General features: G+C 37.0%; 1 protein-coding gene across 1 annotated transcript in view; it reads left to right on the top strand.

Annotated features, from left to right (window-relative positions):
* Positions 1-23883, top strand: part of LOC126278567 (xylulose kinase-like) — a 139797-nt gene that overhangs the window by 46280 nt on the left and 69634 nt on the right. The window contains exons 4-5 of the mRNA XM_049978769.1: positions 2874-3053; positions 9331-9432. Of these exons, the coding sequence (XP_049834726.1) occupies positions 2874-3053; positions 9331-9432 (282 nt within the window). The remainder of the gene's footprint in view (positions 1-2873; positions 3054-9330; positions 9433-23883) is intronic.

Raw genomic sequence — 23883 nt, 5'->3', positions numbered from 1 at the left:
CTTTATGTTTGTTAATATGTAAGAAAGAGTGTTAGAAATTTTTATCATCATTAGATTGCTTGTGTATTGCCCAAAACTGTGAGCCTGATAGTCTTGTAAAGTATTTTCATAAAAATAAAGAACTCATCTATAGAATAAAATGAGTTTTCTGTTAAAATTCTTTTGAGCTGGTCATTTAATTTATTAATATGGAGGGTTGTAAGGTTTTAAGTACCTAGGGTGTAGGCTAACTGCAGTTCTATAGTGATAAGCACACTGAATTTTGGAAACCAGCTCCGATATGAGTATCTGCGCTTGGCACCACAAATAATTCTGAAAGCTTTTTATTCTGCAGTTTTAGTAACGTGTTTAGGCTGATTTGTGTTGTCGCACTCCATATTTATACTGCATAGTTCAAATTGAATGAGAATAATGAATGGTATGCATTTTAACACATATTTATCTTGACAATATGTGGTAGTCATGTTTATGGCAAATATGTTTTTAAATGGGTTACAGGCTAAGAAATCTATATCACTTCCCACATGAGGTTGTCCTGGACTGTGAATCACAAGAATTTTGTCCATTTTTCCTTTTTTCCAATGTCAATTCATACTAAATTCCAAGAGTTAAATTTCATTGTTGCAGTCTTTGAAGCACTTACATTTAGATGATTTCATTGAAACACTTAACTGTTTCATTGATAAGACTTTGCACAGCACCTGTATATTTCTTGAGTTACAAGAAGAGTATATCATTAACATAAATCAAGAAATGAAGGGGTTGCAACACTGACTCTTGAGGTACTCCATATTTGGTAATAGTAATTTTGGATTTGATTGACCATCTGTTGGTTTTAAGCAACACAAAATGTTTTCTATTGCTTGTATGCTGTTTTATCAAGTCATAGCAAGTTGCTATAATATTCAAGTTTCACAGCTTTTCATGTAATACGATGAAGTTGACACAATCGAAAGCTTTTTCAAGATCAAGGAACACTCCAGTAACATACTCCTTGTTCTTTATTATCTGTGCTGGGCCTACTAAAGTTGACTTGTTTTCACAAAGCCATTCTGATTTTCAAATATTAGTTTATATTTACCCAGGATTATCATTAGTTTAAATTATCTTAGAAAGTGCAGGTAAGATTGAAATGAGTTGGTAGGTTTCAGTTTTAGATTTTTCACATTTCTTGTAAATTGGGTTACTTTTGTTATTTTTATATTGTTTGGAAAGCTACTGGGTGCAGTTAACATCATTTACTGGTGTGGCAAAAGCATCAGACTTGCTCTCTGTGGACGTTTCTAAAAAGCTGATAGACAACCCATCATAGCCTGACAACCCATCACAGCCTGCTGATTTTGGATTTTTGTGTCCTTGCTATGTATTTTATTGCCTTGCTATTAGATGGGGCCAAGTACATGCTTTGTTTAATTGGAATGATCTCATATCTATACTGGACATTTTTGAAGTGGTCATTGAAGAATTTTTCAGCAGAAGAAAAGTATTCATTGAAAAACAATTGTGATCTGACTGTGATATTTGATGATACTCCCTTTATAGTCGACATTAAGATCACTATCCCTGAAGCTGTTTATAATTTCCAAAACAGTAATGCTAGTGTTATTCAAGTTTCTTCACGTTGTGACTGGATATTTTTGCTTCTAGTGTCTAATAGTAAATGTTTACCGAGCGAGGTGGCGCAGTGGTTAGCACACTGGACTCGCATTCGGGAGGACGACGGTTCAATCCCGTCTCCGGCCATCCTGATTTAGGTTTTCCGTGATTTCCCTCAATCGTTTCAGGCAAATGCCGGGATGGTTCCTTTGAAAGGGCACGGCCGATTTCCTTCCCAATCCTTCCCTAACCCGAGCTTGCGCTCCGTCTCTAATGACCTCGTTGTCGACGGGACGTTAAAGACTAACCACCACCAGTAAATGTTTGTAATGATCATGATAGTTCTTGAATTCTGTCTGTAGTTTCTGACTATTACCATCCTTTATGACTGCACAGTGAAAAAGTCTTAAAGTTTTTCTCAGGATATTAGATTCTGTCAGTAATTGAAAAGCATTGTTTTCAGAAATTCAGAAATGGCAAGTTTCAAAATTGATGCGTTACATGTAAAGTGAGACATTTTAGTTATAATGTTGCCAGTGCAAATTTTCTGGTATTGACCTCTGTAGGGTGCTCATTCATTTATCAGGAAAGATCAAGTACTAGTAATAGGTTTTTTTTAGCTGGAATCAGTACACAGCAAGTCATTGTTTGTATCTTCAGTTGGTGGTGTTATACCAGCTGTTTTTATTGCAGTATTTACTGTCTATATTAACAAGCAGCTTATTAAGAATTTCAAAGAAAATATCTAGGTTATCACAGGGAGGTCTATATAGACTATAATAAATAAATAAATTCTCTTTCCTCTATCTGTAATTAACTGCTGCTAGTTCTTCTACCCTCTAAGGTGAAAGTACTTACATCTATTTCATTACAGCTGCAACTACACTGCTATGTTTCTCTTTTCTTCTGAAGGCAGAGCAAAACATCATGGACAGTGGCTGACATACACAATTAGTTCATTTGTATACCAATGTTCACTTGCAACTAAAACTCAGAGTTACCTCTGCAGTGGTATATAAATAATTGTGCTTATTGCTAAGACTTTGAACATTTGGTTGAATTAATTTGTATCTAAATGTGGATTACTGAATACTGGTATAAGGCATTACTCTACTACATTGTCCAGCATACCTTTTGAGTTTTCCTGTTCCCCAGTTTGATGTTCATTGTATATCTTTGAAAAATGAATGGGACATATTGTGTACAGATATGATGATAACATGCAACAACCACACGCAATAACTAGACCTAAAATCTTTTCTTTCATCTAATTGTAGCAACATGGATCTGTCTACTGGCAGCGTGGAAGTGAGAAAGTTTTGGAATCACTTTCACCAGATCGCTTCATGCATGAACAGTTAAGTGGCTGTTTCTCAGTGAAAGAATCACCTGTATGGCAAGATTCAAGCACTTCCAAACAATGTCAGCAACTAGAGGCAGCTGTTGGAGGTCCACTGGTGAGTGTTGCATTTCACATACAGTTTTTGAGAATACCTATCAGTGATTGTAAGATCAAAACAGATAATATTATGAAGCTCCATAATTTTATATTCCTTCTTGCAGAGTTTAATTTTATTTCTGTGGGTCATTTATTTCTTGCGACTCCTCCACTTTGTGTTATAAAGGTTTCCACCTATGCAATAGAGATGCGATTAATGCCATAACATTGTTGTTTGCCAAGGAGAATTTTATGTTTTACACAAATGTCTTGGCACACACAAAGAATATCTTAGTAGAATAATTTTATTTAATTGGTTCTATAGGGACTTAATTTGTGAATCTTACCTCACTTTCTGTAGATAAATCCCTACAAAACTGTAATTCATGGCAGGTGTGTGTGTGTGTGTGTGTGTGTGTGTGTGTGTGTGTGTGTGTGTGTGTGTGTGTGTGTGTGTGTGTTGGGGGGGGGGGGGGGGGGGGGAGCTATCTCCAAAGGATGACTTCGTTTAAAAACTTGACAGTTTGTTGTCCTTTTCTATGTTCCTTTCTGCTGCACCTCTTTTATTTCGTGGGGAGGACTTATTTATATAACTAAGTTTTTACCTGCCCCTTTCCCCACATATTTGTCATTTATGTTGCGCACATGTATGTCTGCCTCTCTGCTGTTTTACACCATACAACTCCAGGGAGGTTGGTAATTTATCTGTGGTACTCGCCTGTATGGCATGATCTTATGTCTTGAAACATATTGACAACATTATTGACCACTACTGTGTTCATTCTTGTGACCTGATTGATACACTATCACACATCATACTTTTCAGGTCTTCCAAGTCAACTAAAGACAAGAAAAAAATACCAACAGGTCATTTTACTCTCTCTCTCTCTCTCTCTCTCTCTCTCATCCCTATCCCCATTCCCATCCATAAGGTCATTACACCCACTCTCAGCCATAGGGATGCTAGTGAGTGTAACTGTCATAGTAATTTTTTTCAGGTTGCAAGTGATGTGTGTACTCAGTGTGATAGAAATTGCTTCAGGTGTTACAGAGATGGGCTGATATGTCACTGTTTTTGCATTCCTCCCTACCCCCTCTTCCCTCCACACACACACGCATCTAGGGGTGAAACTTTATCAACAACCCCAGAATCTATCAATTCAATACTAATATTAATCCTTATCAAACATTTTTAAATGTCACAGCTTCTCGTCCTCATATCCACTCCTAGGCATTGTAGGTATGGGAGTATTACCCACGAAGTATTTTTATACAAATTATGTTATTCGTTTAGTCAGAAGCAAATGCAATTTGTAATAATTTCCATTAAAAACAAAAGAAAGAAAAATTATTAAGCTACATTACTGTTTCCCAAAATTATTCAATTTAAATTGCATCTGGAGTGATGAGCAGAAGGTCTTCTTCTGTACAAGATGCAGGCCATAGTTGACAGACCAGTAAGTGTTCCTTGGTGTGTTCTTCTCTGGAGTCGTAGTTGGTGGTATGCACAAGGAAGTGCAATTTCTGGAGTTTACTTCTATATTTTCCAACTCCAGACTGAAGGTGGTTGCGTGAGCTCCACGTCATCCAGTTCTGTTCATACTGAGGTGGGAGGGTTTTCAAAGAAAATGGCTAGTTTGAATCATTCTCAAGTTACGAGATCCATAGTGGTTTCCTTGCTGTAGCTGTCATTGTTTGTGGTCTTGATGAAACTTTTTCTTGACCTCAACCATGTGGCTGCCAGAATGAGCCCATGTAATGGATGGTTTTGCTGGTTAGTGTGATTAGTTCTCTCCAAATTGGCTGCTACTTTACAATGAATATCTGATGGTGCTATGGCTGTGGACAGGTAGTGTTTTACAAGTGACGTAGGTTTCAGATGTCCTCTAATAAGCTTAAACATTTTGTTCATTGGCTTTGTCAGCTTTGTTTGCATGGGAAGTTTGTATTAGACCGAGCATGCATACTGTGCAGAACTGTAATATATTGCCAGTGCTGTCATTCTGAGAGTTTGTGATTGAGAGCCCCAGTGATCTTGCAGATGATAGTATTTCTGGCTTCCACCTTCATTCTCATATTCTCAGAGTGCTGCTTGTACATGAGAGTATGATCCAGAGTGACTCCCAGATATTTTGGATGAGACATATTTACTAATTATATCCTTTGCCATGTGATGTTAAGTTTGCAAAATACATTATTAAGATGAAACAAATGCAGTTGGGTTTTAGCTAGGTTTGGATGAAGTTGATTGTTGAAGTGATAGACATTCAACTCTGGCAGGTGGGTTTCAACATCTTCAAAAGATTTCTCTTGACTCGCTAATGCCAGATTGTTGGCATAAGGGAGATTACTTGTGTTTGCTGGATATGGTTGATCATGGTTTATACAAATAATACCAATAATGAGTCATGCATGTGCAATATTTGATTGAAATTACTCAAGACATTCCTGAGATGTTCTTATGTGTTACCTCCACCCCCTTTGGAAGATAGTTGTTTCTTACACAGTGCTTCTTTCCAGATAGTAAATGATATATGTACCGAGTTCCATCATAACTAATCCAGTGGTTCAGGAGGAGATGACAAACAATCATTTTTATAATATACTAGTTTCTTGTTTGCCTCACACACATATGAGTTTAATATATTTCAGACAGGCAACTATCTGATTCTACTTCAGAGGGGACAAAAAAAGGTATCTGAGGTGTTGAGCTGTGTAGCATTATCTTTGGCATGAAACACACTGACAAAATTATTGGCTCACTGGAGTGCTCATTGTGACTTGGTCGAAGCATTGAACAATGAATATAAGAGACACATTGCACTCCATACTTTTAAATAATTTCAAGTCAACTAAAGTACAGGAAACAAATACCAACAGGCTGTTTTCCAACAGTTTTACATGTCACCTTATTTGATCCCTATGCCCTCACATAGGAGTTGTAGGAGTATCATTTTCCCACAGTATTTTTATACAAGTAAATAAATCACGTACTTACCAAATTTGCTTTAAATTGTTCCAGATGTTCTTGTGTTATGCTTTTTTGTCAGCCTTTTCACTCCCACCTTCACACATAGGAGTATAATACTGACAAAGTCATTTTTCCCAGACAGAAAGTGCTACAGTGACAAGTTTGGTAGAAATTATTTCAGGCATTACAGAGATATGTCACTGTCTGTGCCCTTCCATCTCATCTCTGGCTGTGAAACGTCTTCATGTCTGATGCCTGTGAGCTTAGCAATCCCAAAAACTGTGGATGCTATACTAATATCAGTTGTTATCTAATTTTTTTTCCATGTTATTGTTTCTAACCCACCTCCCTAGGTGTGGAAGAGGTACGTTACCCTTACAGTATTTTTATATAGGCATCTAGACAAATAATGAATCATATATATGCAAAACTTACAACAATAATGGAAATTACTGGATGGAGCAATATGTAAAATAAAGGAAAGACAAGACAGCTGTCGTGTAGTAGATCAATGCGTGGAGCAGAGAAACACATAACAGAAAACAGTATTCACACTAGCTTCTGAGCACTAGATCTTTTTATAGCAATAGCACACATTCACCCATCACCACATGGACATCCAAACACACACTCCTGTGGCCATGGCAATATGTACAATTATGTCATATATTGGACACATATGTATCTGATTCTCTGTTGTTTTACACCATATGATACTGAAGATGATAGTAAAGCCATGTGCAATGATCTAGGGTTCTACAACAGATAGAAAAAATTATTGGCAGTGCAATAAACAGTGCTCATTCTCATAACCGGATTGACCCACTGAACGGCAAATTGCTCTTCATAATTTTAAAGTACTCCATGTCAACTAAATACAGGAAATAAATTACCAAAAGGTTGTTTTAGAACATTTTATCACGCACCCTCTCCCACCTGCCTCCTAACAACAGCTTCCTTTCCCACCTGCCCACAACTCCTCTCCACCTTCCATTGCCTCCTTCTCCTCCCTTCTGACCCCCTCTCACTGTCCATCTCCTCCTCCCACCATCTCTCTGCCCATCTCCTCCTCCACCTTCTCTCTTTTTGCCTACTCCCCCATCTCTCTCTATTTGTTTCCCCTCTTTCTCTGTCCATCTCTTCCCCCCTCTCTCACTGTACATCTCTTTCCTCCTCTCTCTCTGCCCATCTCCTCCTTCCCAACTCTGTGTGCCTGCCTCCTCTTTCCCCCTCTGTCTATTTCCTCGTTGCCCTTAATATCTCCATAATTAACTTGTAAAGGGTAATTAAGATTTAGAATAGTTATAAGCATCTCATTTCTAGAAATTGTAATAAATTTATTACACAATTATTTAATTACAGATTCATTGTATCAACTTACATGGGCGTGAACTTTTGAACTTTTATTGGTGACTCCATGTATATAAAGCTCAGTTTTAGTGGTAGTTTAATTTTAGCAACATCAAATAAATGGAGAAAACAGATTTACGTCTTAATAGTTTTAAGCTCTGCAGTAAATACATTCTGTCCCTGAATATAATTGACATACACAAATCAAAATGTTCCTGTTTACTAGATGAACAGCTTCTACAATTTGATTTCTCAGCTATTGAAGAGTAAATGCCATAGGTGGGATAAAGACTCTGCCTTTTATACACGCCACAGAAAAAAATTGGAAGGTGTAAGGGATGCAATTTGCACTTGAACAGTGGATTGATTCACTTAAATTCCAACATACAAAATGATTTCTCTTCTAGCGCAATTGCCATGTTGCTACAAAGAAAAGACAGTGCAGCTGCATCAAAACTTTGAACCTTCCTCTATTTGTTGACATACCCAACATATTTTTATCTTTTATAGTTTGTCTGTAATAAGCAACTGAATTCTGTCCTTTGGTTTGAAGCATCTGGTATAATGTTCACAGACATTTATCTGCAGTGACACTGGAAATTGTTGTGCTAATTTTATGTACATTGTGCTAATTTAATGTACCTCTTCTTCACAAATATAACTGGACAATTTACATTTCTCTAAAGTTTATGCATATCACTACTTGACAATACACAGTTCTTTTCTATTATTGAAAAAGAAGCAGACAGTCTTTTCTGAATGACATATGTGTGTATCTTGTATTCATCTGACAAACTCATGACAAATTCAGATTTAAATTTAGACTAGAGGAAAATGAAAAGCAGAACTATTAATGCTGATGATATCAACTGCTTTACTGATTTTTAGTAATCTGGTACATTTATTAACATTATTCTTGATTATTCCCTTTTAGGGAAATGTGTGAATTTGAACCAGTCACAGCTTCACTTCCTTTTCTTTTCTTTCTAAAACCTCTTCATTAATTCATTGTGTTTTTTCTTCATTTGGTCTGTCCATTTTCTCTGTTGTTTCTTTTGTGATGACTTGTTCAAGTTTCTTGTTTTTGATTTTACTTCCAAACGTTTCTGTCCTCAGTTTCTTCTTCTGAAATTTTTAGTTGTTGCAGATCATCTTGTTTTTCTTTTATCAAATTCATCTTTAATTTGCTATCATTGAGTGTTAAAATTATTCTTTGAGAGTCTGTTTTCATGCATCCTACATAGGTGTGTGTCAAATTATAGGCATATTTTCCTAAATTTGACTGTGATGTCGACTGTGTGATCGTAGAATTCCTTAGTAGGTCATTTGATCCAATTTCCATTTTGGAGTACAGTGGCATAGATTTTTCTAAAAAGTTGTTGTTCATGTTTCTTTATGTCATGGATTATTGTCATCCCTCTAACAACTATGGTTTCTGCCACATGTGAGGGTGCTTGTAAAACAACTACTGTATGTTGTAGTGTTGTGATTTTCCATTACAAGATAATACATCTCTATCATGTACAACTATAATTAGATGATAGGGAATAATTAATGGTTATATTTTTCTTTTCTTTTAATTCTAAATCTAGATCTGAAGATGGCCAGATTTGGCTGAAACCAGTTATCACCACAAAATAAAGAACATGATGTAGATTGTTTTGTTCATACAAACTAAGCAGTACACTCTATAAAATTTAAAAGAAACTGCAGAACATAGAGCAGATGAGGCAGGACTGGAACAACTAAAGATGACTCTTCAGATTTTGCCACTAAATGCACCTTCAGTAAGAGAGATTGTGAATTCAGAGATAATAAAAAATCTCACAACTTCATATTCTGTATTGCTTATTATGGGTACTTTGACACTAGTTGTAGTTTTTATATTTGCATCTGACATCCAAATTTTAATTTTATCTTCAGGTTGATAAAATATAATAAATTAATTCAGATTATTTCTAAAACCTGCTTCCAGAAACTGGCAGAAATTACAGGTTCCAAAGCATATGAACGCTTCACTGGCCCACAGATTGCAAAAATATTTCAGACGAAGCCTTCAGCATATGAAAATACAGAGGTGAATATAATCTTTTAGATAAATGTATCTTAATGCTATGACTGCTTACCAAATAATAGAGACATTAAGTCATTGACAGGCCTATAGACAAGACTGAAAACTCTATTAGCTATTGGACAAATATTATTTTCAAACTAGACAGATAATATGCATACAAACTCACACTTGTATGGCTACATTTTACTAGCTGAATACATATAATTGTGCCTGTTGAAGACTCAACACCTGCACTATTTGGTGAGCTCCTAAATGATTTACATTCTACCAGAACTTTCCATTAACACAGTGACAACTGTAACCATAACAACATTATATGAATCTCACTGGTGAATTTCTAACATGTGTCAGTTCAGAATACCAAATGAGTTACTCAATATGTATGTGCTACAGAAGAAATAAGTTATGCATGCACTTTATACTTTAATAGGTACCAAGGATAGCACACAAATGTTAATTTATCTACAGGAGAGATCATAATTATGAAAACTGAGAAAAATGTTTCTAGGTAATTGTTTAATAAGAATCTCCTTTAAGCACATTTGTGATCTTCCTATTGTAGTTTTTATTTTCTATGTGTGTTTTTTGTATAGTTTGAGTCGTCATACAAAAAATGCAGCCTTTGTTACATTAGTGAGTAATGGACAGAAAAGACTGCCCGTATGTTTGCATATGTGATCTGATTTTTACATATACCATATCAGTTTTGTGTTTGCAAGACATGCACACCACTCTTTGCTTTATGGGTTCCGGGGTGAAGGTGGGAACGGAAGTGGAGAGGGGGGGGGGGGGGGGATTTTAGGATTTTAAGAATAATTCTTGTACAATCTTTCATTGGATTGATCAATATATCTGTGATTGTCTGGAGTGGGCGAACTGCCTGATTGCATATCTAAGAACTATTATTTAAACTTAATGAGTCCATTCAGTCATTCTAATTTAGATAATACCTAATCATGAAATTAAATGTTGTTATCTGTGCAAAGGGACAATAAAAAGGTAAACAACTTATGTTGAGCAGCAAAAAGTAAAATAAGAGGTATTGGAGACACATCAAAAACAAAGCTGTAAATGTGGTAATTCCACCTTAAAATACTTTGAATAGTTATTTTGTTGTAAATTACTAATATCACAGAGTGCAGTGGTTTAATACTGATATTACTTTCAAATAATATTGAATTGTTTTGTCCATTGTAAACTTGGTCTTGCTATTTCCTTCAATTCAGCTGACACTGATATCTTATAAGCCATGCACTTCTTCATTTGTTCAGTCGCTCTTACATGACAGAGTCTCTCTTTAAATGTAATGTCACAGTAAACAATTTCAAAGAGTTGTTGATATTTGTTTATGCTGTAGAATTAAAGGCTACAACTGACTGAAAAGCAGCAGCATTGAGTTGTCGATAGGCACACATGAAAGAAAGAAAACTTGCTATCTTTCAGAGTTATCCTTTGATGAGCTAGAGTAAAACAAAACACACACACACACACACACACACACACACAAACCTCTACTCGTACATGGTGCTGGCTTGACTAACAGTCCCAAAGTTACTTTTCAGCCAGTGGCTAACTGTTCAAAACCAGTTTGTAGGCTAGAAATGCAGCAGGAAGAGGCAACAGATATATGGACTGGAACGATTGTAGTGGCTGGTGGTAAGGAGCATGTTCTGAAGGCAACATGACGACATGATATGAGAGGGGGTGACAGGGCAAAGGAAGTGGAAACTGTTGTGTGGATGGTGCAGGGACAATGAGTTACTGGAAATTGAGGCTACAAGGATTATGGGACTGGAGGATGTGTTGTAATGATAACTAATGAGTGATATCAGTACTCTCAAATCTGTTGATAAGCTCATGCTGTTTTTATCACTACACGATGTAGTAATAATTTAAATTATTAGTTGGAGATACTCTTCGTTAGCACCTATTTCAGCAAAACTAACTATATCATCATAACCCATGAAGTGAAAACTACCCCCTGAATAATAAATTAATGAGAAATATTGTATTATAGCGTTTTTTTCCATTTTGAGTGTATATAATATACATAGAGTGTCGTTAGTTAGGCACAACTGAAATATAGAGAAAAAAAAAAGTTAATTGCGCAAGAGGGGTAGAATAACAGTGGTGGGAAAATTTTCAGTTTGGTAGGTTCCACTTGGAAGAGCATCACCAAAAATTTGAAAAACCTGAACGGGGAGATACCAGTAGATAGATGCCAGTGGTCCTGTAAAACTCTGCTTACAAAGTTTCAAAAACCAGTATCAAGCTTAAAAACTATGATTTAAACTGTAACTCCATATGTAACACCCCCATAAGGAGTGCAAAGACAAAATTAGGATAACTACAGTACATGCAGAGGCAGTTAGCAGTCATTCTTCCTGTGACCCATAAACAAATGGAATGGCAAGAAACCCTAATACATGGTACAGTGGAAAGTACCTTCCGCCATGCACATCATGGTGGTGTGCACAACAGAGATGTAAGCTTCATGCACAAGTGCACCATTCAAGTTCACCACATGGAATGCTACACCTTGTGGCTTTTTGGGGATGTTGCTTAGGACACTTAATAAGCAAATATATGTGCCTGCCAACAAAAAAAGAAAACAATTTCTATTGGTTGTTTTGTCACTAGTTATAATGTTGTATCTAGACCTATCAAGCATATGTTGACAGAATTACAAATTTAAAAGCATTTGTTTTTGGCCAGAGAGTGTCAAAAATAATTTCATAGTTTTTTTTTTTTTTTGTAAGATCTTACAGATAGCTGATAACCCAGTGGTAGGGATAATAGATGCTCTCTTCAGTCATTCACTAAAAACAAAATGTACTTGCTTTGGTAGACAAGATGCGGTACAGGAGGAGTCAGAGATGGTAGGAGATCAAAGATTATACATTGGTAATTATTGTGCCAGCTTTAGTCCAGAGACAATAGGATGACAGACTTAGAAGTAAAGATGGATTGAGAGGAAGATAAGTGAGGAGTGCAATGACTAGTGCAGTTAAGAACTAGAAGGAAGGCAGAAGATGAAAATAAACAAATAAAAAAAGAAAAATAAGTAAGCAAAAAAGAAAGAAGAGTAAAAATACCAACAAATTAAAAAAGTACTTTGTATATTAATGGGGAAATATATAAATGACTCATGGGATGGGGGTAGTGGTGGGGGAAGGGGGAGGGGTGGGGGGGGGGGGGGGGGGAAGGGGGAGGTCAGGGATGGGGAGAGGTTAACAGAGGCTAAACTCAGGAGGAGAGTGATGGTATGTGAGAACTTGTTGTAGACCAAATTCCCATCTCCATATTTCAGGGAAATTTGTGTGGGATGGGGGGATATGGTGCAGCAGACACTCACATCTCTTCCGTAATACTGTAGAGCAGGCTGTTCCAGATTGTGCATTGCCCAAGTTGTGGTTACAGGTACAGGATGGTCAGAAGTGGACAAATGCCAGTCTGTCAGTCGGCCCATAGCATATGTGATCGTGTGATCGTAGTTCACAGACCAGGGTCAGGCAGGCAGGGGTGGTGAATCAGTCAGCCCATCTGGTGGGATTCATACTCTATTTGCACCTCTCTGCAAATGTGTACAAGAGTCTTCGCAGGCACCAATCTGAGGGGAGGTGGAGGTGTGGGGTGGGTGGGTAGTGTTGGCACAGCCTACTGTAGAATGCGCTAGCAACTGTGTTCTGGGTGTACCCAAGGCAGACAGTTCTTCTGTGTCCATACAAATTGTGAGCTAACATAGTTGTGGCAATGATAACATATTAGTTGGTAAACAACGTGAATAATTTCACTTGTAGCTTTACCTTTGATGAAAGATCTACTAATGGTGGGGCTGGATTAAGAGGTAGTGAGTGGGTGCATGGGGCTGGTTTTACAGGAGAATGAATGCAGGGATAGGGATATAGGGATGGTGGCCTGAGAATGCCATATGGTTTTACAAGGACAGTACAGAGGATAGGAAGGCAATGGAAGAAGATAGTGGACAGTGTGGGAAGAATGTTAGGGAGAGAGGATCTCATTTCAGGGCTTGACTAGAGAAAGCCATGTCCTTGGTGAAGTAGAGCTTTTTTTAAAAAAAATAGAATGTGTTTTCATTGAAAAGCAAGAGAAAGAGACTGTCCAAAAGATTTGTACAGAAAAACTTTGTGGGTTAGTTGTGCCAGAGGAAAGCCTGGTTGAGGTTGTTGGTACACATGTTGACAAATCCATTATTAGAGCAGATAAATTTGTCATGGATTCCTAGGCTATAGGAAAGGGAATTTTTGATGTGGAAGGTTGGCAGTTATTGTAGTGGAAATACTGTTGCTTATTGGTTGGTTTTATATGGAATGAACTTTGGATGTGAGCTTCAGTGAGTTGGAGGTCAGTGTCAGGGAAGGTTGCTTTAAACATGGAAAAGAATCAGGTTAATTAGTGTTGGGAATAGGAGTTAAGCTGCTGCAAGTATAGAAGTAGTTCTTTATCATGAGGAATGTCTCTTCAAGCAACTGATCAAAAGATTCTCATAGGACAGGGCCATTCTGGGTCCCATAGTGGTCCCCTTTATTTGTTTGGAGATCTGGCCATCAAAGGTGAATTATTTATAGGTGAGCATGAAGTTGAGCAGGGTAATAGGAAACAAGGTTTTGAGAGACTGTCAAATGACTGTTGGAAAAAGTAGTGTTCTAGGACAGAAAAGCCTTGTATATGAAGGCTATTTGTGTGAAATGAGGTTGCAATGATAGTGTCAAGCATAGTTTCAAGTGGAAGAGGGATGGGTGTAGATTTGAGGTGTTGTGCAGGAAGTGTGATGAGTTGGAGGCTAATGCTGGATTGAGTCCTCCCACTATAAAATTCGCAACAGCTTTAAAGTGTTTCCCAAAAATAAGGAATACCAACTAATGTGATAATATCTACCCAATAACATGCAATATAGCTGTCAGGAATTTATGCTAACTTCTTGTAACCTTATATAAATATAGTTAACTATAATAATGTACAATCGCTATATTAGAAAAAAATTGTACAAATAAACAGTGACATCATAGAATAAGTTAATGAGATTTTGTACTTGGGGTAGTTGAAGACAGTGGCTGAATAGACAGCAAAATAAACAGACAGAAGAGTAAAAATAGGCTTCTGGCTGAAAAAACCAGAAGGAACACTTACACTTTGTGACAGAGGAACAATTAATAACAGGTTATGTTCTCCATTTACTTCCCCCTCGCCCCTTCTCTCGTCCAATTCCTTCTGTGTCAATGTAATTGCTAATCTGTGAAAGCAACTATGTTAACAGTCAATATGTACTGTGCTACCAAGGATAGAAGTGTACGTGTATTGATCCATAGTGCGTTGCAGAATGAAAATATCACCCAGGGAATGCCATAAAAACATTCCCCAGATCATAATGCTCCTTCCTCTAGGCTGGACCCATCCAACAATTGTTAATGGCCATCTTTCTGATGAAGCATAAAATGTAATTCATGTGAATCAGTTACAGCTCAGTGCATGTCTGGTTGCACTACTGGCAGGCAAATTACAGTGTTCATTGCCAATCAACAGCAGTCAACATGGATGCATGAACCATGTGCCTGGTGTGGAGGCCCATATGCAGTAACTTTCACTGAACAGTCATTGTGGAGACACTGCTGGTAGCCACCTGGTTCATCTGGTCAGTCACTTGTTCAAATTTGCACATATATTTGCCCGTATTAATCACATTTATAATCTATGGTATGTGGTGTACTACAGTTCCTCAATGCAGGTTTTGATAGTGCCATTTTTCTGTGCACAGTATACTTTAACCATGGCTACACGTGAACAGTTTACAAAATTAGCCATTTCATAAATGTTTTCACCCTTGGCTTGAAAGCCCAGGATCATTCAGTTTTGGATGTCAGGTAAATCGCACCACCTCCACATCACGATAACGATTGCACTGTTTCACATGTCCACATCACATGCTTTATATACCTTTAACTCCTAATGCTGTGAGCAGTTGTCTGTAAGTGGTTATTGCATGTTGATGTCAGACTAGGTGAGGTTCACATTAATGTGATATGACCATGTAAATCTGTGTCATAATAGAGACAAACCACACTTTTTTAAAGTGCAGCTTTAAGTTGAGTAATCTTGTGAGCAGTGTTTTGTGATAAAGTTTTTCTAAATCAACACAGCCACCCAGAAGTCATTTTTCCTCTAGTTATGTAGTGTTTTAGATGTTATACACAACACACTGGTTGATTTAGATTTTCCAGTTCACAGTTCCTTCTGAAACAGTGAACAGCTGTCAGGTTAGGATGTGCAATCTTCCGTAGACTTCAATTTCCAGTTTTTCCTGAGAAACAGCTTCCTGATTTATAAACTCGTGGTACATCTGATATTGTTTTGTGTCAACAATTGTTACATATTTCTGCAGAGTTAGATCTATGAAATGTTTATTTTTTGGAAGAAATGAGCCCCCATGAATATACATTTGTAGATTTCCAAATCCATAAGTCCCACAGAGATACAAACCATTTTTTGATGTTGGCTTTTTGTCTATAGTTGCAAGTGTAAGGCTTCTTTTGATGCCTGGTGTTATTTTACTGTTGTGTTACCAATGAATAATTTAAGAAACTTTGTGTGATGTTTGTTTATCTTTCTCTCTCTCTCTCTCTCTCTCTCTCTCTCTCTCTCTCTCTCTCTCTCATCTACCTATCTCTCTCTCTCTCTTCGGTGAAAAATTTTAAGACACATAAGATCACAGCTACCACCATAAAATTGTTTCAGATGAAAATGCCAGTACAATACAAAAGGCACACATTGTGTATTGACCTCTTTTAAGTGCTGACTACCACTCACCTCCCCCCCCCCCCCCTTTTTCCATCTCCCATTACCTGAGGTAGTTTCTTTTGAAATGTGCTGTCATCGCTATGGCATCAACCAAGCCATGTTCTGACCTTCCCCACCCTCTTGTTGCCCAAAGTCCATTTATTAATGTTTGGAGTAAGTTAGTAGTTTGGGCAGCTGGTACCATTTTCACAGCACTTGCCACACCGAGATAGTGACACACTGCAGTGAGTGGCAGGGACAGTCGAATTTAAATAACCAGTTCTGTTAATAATGAAAAATACTGATCTTTTTTGTTGCTCTACTTTACTGTGTTGATGGTTCATTTGCATTCTGTGGTTTATCCTTCTATAATCGTCTAGAGGATGATCAGGTTACTGTTCCAATTATAGCGTGAAATCTGGTGGACTTTCTGCAGAATTACACATTTATTTTTCGTCATTTCACTTTCCAATACAAATCAGTAAAATACACATGACTTGTTCTCCATCCTCAAACTTCATACTTGTACAAGCAACTGCATAAAAGAGCAGAGATTTACCTCTAAACACTTGTAGCAAAGAATGACTTCCATATAGTGATCTATTTATATGCAAAACAATCTTTGGAACAAACATTTGATAAATAAAATACAATTATTTGTCAATCTTTTTTGAGAAGTCCATAATAGTCTTTGTAATTACATTTAAAGGTTTTCGCATAGCTATGTAGTAGTGGATTTTTGGTTTTTATGTCTTTGGTATGATTTCATTCACTTCATACTACCAAGGTCAGTTACTACATTTATCTCACCATAACCAATTTTATTAAAATAGCTCCATCCCCCCCCCCCCCCCCTCCTGAAAAAAATTGAAAATATGAGATACACACATCAAAAAAGTTTTGCATCACCTCAGTTCCAAGAGTTCCGGAACCTGTGCAGAAAATTGGAATAGAGATCAACATAAACATCATTTCCACCCTTTTTATTGCTCATTAAAACCGTACATTACATGTTGTACCACCATATAGTGAGAGCTTCAGAGGTGGTGGTCCAGATTGCTGTTACACCAGTACCTCTGATACGCAGCTGCACATCTTCGTGCACTGATGCATGCCTGTATTCGTCATAGCATACTATCCACAATTTCATCAAGGCACTGTTGGTCCAGTTTGTCCCACTCCTCAATGGCAGTTCAGTGTAGATCCCTCAGAGTGGTTGGCGGGTCACATCGCCCATAAACAGCCCTTTTCAATCCATTCCATCGTGTTCAATAGGGTTCAAGTCTGGAGAACATGCTGGCCATTCTGGTCAAGCGATGTCATTATCCTTAAGGAAGTCATTAACAAGATGTGCATGATTGGGGCATGAATTGTCGTCCATGAAGTTGAATGCCTCGCCAATATGCTGCCAATATGGTTGCACTATTGGTTGGAGGATGGGATTCACCTATCGTACAGCTGTTACGGCACCTTCCATGACCGCCAACAGCATATGTCGGCCCCATGTAATGCCACCCCAAAATAGCAGGGAACCACCACCTTGGTGCACTCACTGGACAGTGTGTCTAAGGTGTTCAGCCTGACCAGGTTTCCCCCGAAAACGTCTCCGATGATTGTCTGGTTGGAGGCATATGCGACACACATTGGTGAGGAGAACATGATACCAATCCTGAGCGGTCCATTCTGCATTTTGTTGGGCCCATCTGTCTGCATTGCATGGTGTCATGGTTGCAAAGATGGACCTCACCATGGATGTCGGGAAAGAAGTTGCACATCATGCAGCCTGTTGCACACAGTTTGAGTCATAACACGAAGTCCTGTGACTGCACAAAAAGCATTATTTGACATGGTTGCATTGGTGTCAGGGTTCCTTCAAGCCATAATCCGTAGGTAGAGGTCATCAGCTGCTGTAGTAGCCCTTGGGAGACCTGAGCGGAGCATGTCATCGACAGTTCCTGTCTTCCTGTATTTTCTCCAATCCAAACAACATTGCTTTGGTTCACAAGATCGAACCTCAGTATGGACTGTCTAGGCATGGTTGAACTACAGACAAATGTGACTTGTACCTCCTTCCTGGTGGAATGACTGGAACTGATTGGCTGTCAGACCCTCTCCATCTAATAGGCGGTGCTCATGTATGGTTGTTTATCTCTTTAGGCAGATTTAGTGACATCTCTGAACAGCAAAGTACTTTATATCACAGGACATAATTAATGTACTTAGTTAGGAACTTACTCCTTTTTCTCAGAACACCAATGAAATATTTTTGCAAAATTTTACCAGGTCTTGCTTGTAAATTTATCTTTCATACAGAACACTGAGCCATTGGCATATAAAAATATGCTATAACAAAACTTGTTTCTTCATCTATTTTGCAAGGTATTTTTTATTTTATTTATTTTTTACTTTTTTATGCCTGACATAGCAGGTGCTACAAGAGCAGAATTGTTGTATCACTTCATCCATGAATGTTGTGGTGACAGGAAACAGGATACACCTTGAATATAAAAGAGTAAGAAAAAAAGAAAATTGAAGAGCACAGTGGGAACAGAACCTGGGTAGTAAAGAGTTAGAATATAGTGCACCAGAGATTAAGAATGGATACATGCTGCTAGGAAGGCACCACTCACCACATGGTGTGCCTCCCAAAGCCAGCTGACCCCTTACATATTCCATGTGCAAGTATATCAATTTTATCACTTATTTTGTCCGTTAGTCTCTCATTGTTACAAAAATTTTGCATTCATTAGTTTTCATATCACATAATAGACTGTACAGTAGCATATGAAAAATTGCTTTTCAAGTCTTTCAAATTATGTTGCAAGATTAGACAACTAGCTGATTCTCACATGTTTTTTTTTAAATCTGAGGTACTTAGTTACTTATGTAAAAAAAATCTTGGCCATAAATTACACCAAAAATGTTACCAACACTGAAATCTGCTTTAAAGTGCAATTCATTATGATTAAAATTAACATGGAAATGACTTTACAAGGTGTTAATACTTTATAGTCAGCAACAAGATATATAGTACATGTAAGTTATTTCCTGCCAATGCGAACTCTTTCTCATGCCAATGCTGTGGAATCATACAGCTGTTAAATAAAATTTAGATATTTACAGCAGACTCAGCTCGAGCTTTCATAAACATTCAATCATGTAATCAAAGGCTAATGTTCAACATCACTTTTCCAAACTTCCTTTTATTCATTTCTCAATATTTTCTATGTCATACCATCATAAACCAAGACAGAGCACCAATACGTCCCTAGGATTTAATTTCCCTAACATCATTATAAACTTCTTAAACTTCACATATTCATTATAGTTCACAATACAATAAACCTTCATCTCTCACACCACTTCATCTCAACATAAACCTTATCAACATTACAAAATATTTCACAACACCTCACAATATCATTAATTACCTCAAATAGAAAAATTGTTCTGCATTGTAGTTCCTGTTTTCTATTCATAATAGTACAACATGTGTTAGAAACCAAAAATAATATGTTAATCATTAACTTCACATAGGTCTGAAAAACAACTCTCTCCATTATGCCTTTCCCCCAAAAAGACATGACAATAATGACTGAACTAACATAGCGTGTAAACTTCTTACTTTTTCATTTTCCATACACATTTTTATTCACTACAGCCCTAGATGTTTTGGTATTGCTAACACTGGCTCACTATAGTAATATTTTCTCAGTCTGAATCATTTAAGCAAAAAATTTTAATTTCTGTTTTATTAAGCTCATTTGAAATTACTAATGTGTTGGGGAACCTATCTTCAATTAATTACATTACACTGAGGCAGTAGAAGACAAATACATAGTATAATGTAGTTATAAAAAGATGGAGCACTATTCACAAGCAAAAACAATAAATCAGACAGTCTATTTTGGCATAGTAGAAAATTTTCCACATCTCAATTAGCAGTGACCTCTTCTCTATTTATCATTTTACTGTACAATACAGTCTGCCTACAATGTTTGATTTACACTTTGCTTTTATGTCATTCTTTACTTAGTACAGTCAGTAATTATTTTTCTTTATATGTAATAGCTCTGTTAAATTATTATTCCACATGGTTCTGTACTTTCATTTTTGTAAAACTCAGCTAAAATTTTACTTTCACTCTTGTCTTAGATTCCTCTAGTAACTACTTTCTTCAGTTACATGATACTTAGCAATAATATTTCAGATTATTTGCTTAATGCAAATTACTACCATGCATAATACAAAGTATCTAGTCTACCACTTCCTCAACATAGTTCTCCACAATACATTGACATAATCATCATTATTATGATTATCCTTATTATAGAACCATAAGACATTTTCATTAATTCTCACTTCTCACAAAATATTCTCATCTTACAATTCACAATTATATATCATCATTAACAATAAACTCACCTTACAGAAACATCATGAAAGTAGCATAACACTCATTTGCTCATTACCATGTTACAGATACAAAATCCAGCTTTATGGCATTCAACATATTATATATCACAAAGAAAATTGTATTAAAAACAGAATGAATGCCCAGGAATTGTTTGAGTCTTGCACTTAAAGCTTACTCTAAACATTGACAAATAACGCTGTAAAAAACTAATTACTTCTCATGAAAGGAAATAATAAAATACAAATCATGACTTATTTACAACTAGTAGGAAAGTAACACAGCAGAGGTAAAAACAGTAAGTTAACACATTTAAATCATTTGCACAAAAATGTTTGAACAACTGTAACTGTATATTTATTTACATGTGATAGAAAACATTTTGTTCCTGCAACCTTTTTTTCTATAGAACAGATACATTTAACTTTTTTTCTTTTCTTTCTCATTTTGCTGCAACTATGTTGCATTCCAGAATAAAAATTGTTATCATTTACCCTAGTGTGTTCCTTGTTATGACAATTGTTATCATTGTGATTACTATATTCCGTCCTGTTGTGATTATTAGTGTGCCAATTTTGATTAACACCTCTTGTTGAGGATGAACTTAGGATATATTTTATAACAAGAACACAACACTTTTAGGAATAGTGATCTTCCTCCTTTAATATCTAAAAGATGACTCACAGCAGCAACAAACACTTCGAAGAGTAAAAACATGAAAAAAAAGAACACTCTTGGGGGCAAAGAAATTCACAACACAGAACCAAGTACCAATGTAGGAGAGGAGAGGAAACACAATTCTGATTTATTTACTTTAACACTTCCCCCTAAATCAAACTGAGGTGCACTGAACAACTTTTAAATAAGAAATAAGAGGTCAAAACACATTAGTTATGAAGTCCTATCTTGGTGCACATTGTTTTAATTTGTTTGATTTTAAAGGCTTTTTAAACATGTCACCGTGTTGGTTTTCAGAACACACATATTCTACTTTGATATTCCCATTATATAGAGTCCATGCACAAAATAATACTGTACTTTGATGTGCTTAGAACATTTGTGGAACTCTGCATTGTTCCCTAATTTAATGGCACTTGCATTGTTAATGAACAATATGGCCGTGTTTCTTTTTACACTGATCTCCAACAGCAGTCTGTTGAGCCATACTAAATCCTTGGCTGCTTCACTTGCAACAATGAACTCCGCTTCAGTGGTGGATAGTGCAACTGATTTCTGCAGTTGAGATGTCCCTGATACATCTGTATCACCAGTCACTGAAGCAAAACTATTTGTTGATCGTCTTGTTTTAGTATTGCCAGCAAAGTCAGCATCAGCATAGGTACAAAGTTTACTTCCCGATGAAGTATGGAAGAGACCAAAGTCTGAAGTAGCATGAAGATATCTGAAAATGGGTTTTACAGCATTTCAATCAGAAGAAGAGGGTTTAGCCATAGATCAAGCAACTTTTGAAACAGCATAAGCAATATCTGGACAAGTAGAGCCTGCCAGGTAAATTGATGATCTCACAGCTGAACAATAAGGAATGTTGTTGTCAAGAGTAGTGCTATATTCACTGTCTAATTGTTCATTATCACACTAGAGTTTTTAATAATTTTGAATCAGTCATGTTAAAACAATGCAGAATTTCTCTGTGTATGCTTGCTGTGAAATAAACAAGCCAGACTCTCATTGCTATATTTGCATACCTAAAAATGAGTCTAAGGAACCCAATGTTATTTTCAAATTAGTCTTTAACATATCTAAAACTGAATTCACCGCACTTTCAGTTGTTCCTGTGATAAGTCCATCATCAACTAAACAGCAATCAGGAATTTTCCTGTTTTGCTTTGTCAAATGTAAATGCAAAGATCTGCTGTTGGAGTACAAGGTGTACAACTTTGCTTTTGCCGTTTGCCGACAGGTGGTGACAACAGTAAGTAGTGATCGAAAGGAACAGATCACAGGCATCAGGCAGTTAGCTTGGACCTTGGTCAACATAACCTCATTCAAACATTAGTAAATTTGTGTGTGCATCACAAATTTGTCTTGATTGAAAATGTCAGTTTACGAGCCTAATTCTCGTCATTTGCGGGAAGTGTTACTATTTTTTGTTTCAATATAAAGAAAACAGTGGCTGAGTCTCATCGAATGCTCTCAAGTACATATGGTAAGGATGCTATTAGTGAAAGAATATATCGTGAGTGGTTTAAACACTTCAAGAACAGTGATTTTAACGTCGTAGACTGGCATAGTGGTGAAGAGAGACTGTTTTCGAAGATGCAGAATTGGAGACATTGCTGAGTGAAGACTCGCGTCAAACTCAAGAAGAATTGGACAATTAGTGGGAGTGACACAGCGAGCCATTTCAAAATGTCTCAAGGCTATTGGCTTGATTCGGAAAGAAAGAACTTGAGTCCCGTGTGAATTGAAACCAAGAGACGTTGAACGACGTTTGTGTGTTTGTGAACAGTTGCTTCAGAGGCTAAAACGGAAGGGATTTCTGCATTGAACTGTGACCGGGAACAAAAAATGGGTTCATTACAATAACCCTAAATGCAAAAAATCATGGGGATGTCCAAGCCACCCTCCACATTGACAGCCACACCGAATATTCATGGCTCCAAGATCGTGCTCAGCATTTGGTGGGACAAGCTCGGCATCGTGTACTATAAGGTGTTAAAACCAAGTGAAACAATCACAGGTGCTCATTATCGAACACAATTGATGTATTTGAGCAGAGTATTAAAAGACAAACAACCACAGTTCAACAAGAGGCATGATAAAGTGATTTTGTACCACGACAATGCTCGACCCTACATTACAAAAGAGGTCAAAACATACTTGGAAACATTAAAATGGAAAGTCCTACCCTACCTGCCATATTCTCCAGATGTTGCTCCCTCTGTCAGTAACCTGTTTGGATCAATGGCACATGGTCTGGCTGACCAACACGTCAGATTTCATGAAGAAGTCACAAAATGATAAATAAGTAACCAAATTGTTTCATTAAAGCCTCAAATGATGGGGAAAAAATGGCAGAAGCAAAGTTGTGCACCTTGTAATTCTCATGAATGAATGAAACTTATTATTCCAGCAATGAGGTGATTGCTTAAGTCCATACAATGATTTCTTGAGTCAACAAGCACGACCTGACCCATCATCGAAACCTGCTGCTTGAGCCATGTATATCTCTGTATCCAATTCACCAAATAAAAATGCAGTTCTAACATTGAACTTAGCAAGTT

The sequence above is a fragment of the Schistocerca gregaria genome, chromosome 6 (assembly GCF_023897955.1).
Source record: "Schistocerca gregaria isolate iqSchGreg1 chromosome 6, iqSchGreg1.2, whole genome shotgun sequence".
NCBI lineage: Eukaryota > Metazoa > Arthropoda > Insecta > Orthoptera > Acrididae > Schistocerca > Schistocerca gregaria.
Note: the sequence above shows the minus strand (reverse complement) of the source record. Positions and strands in the feature narration are given on the sequence as shown.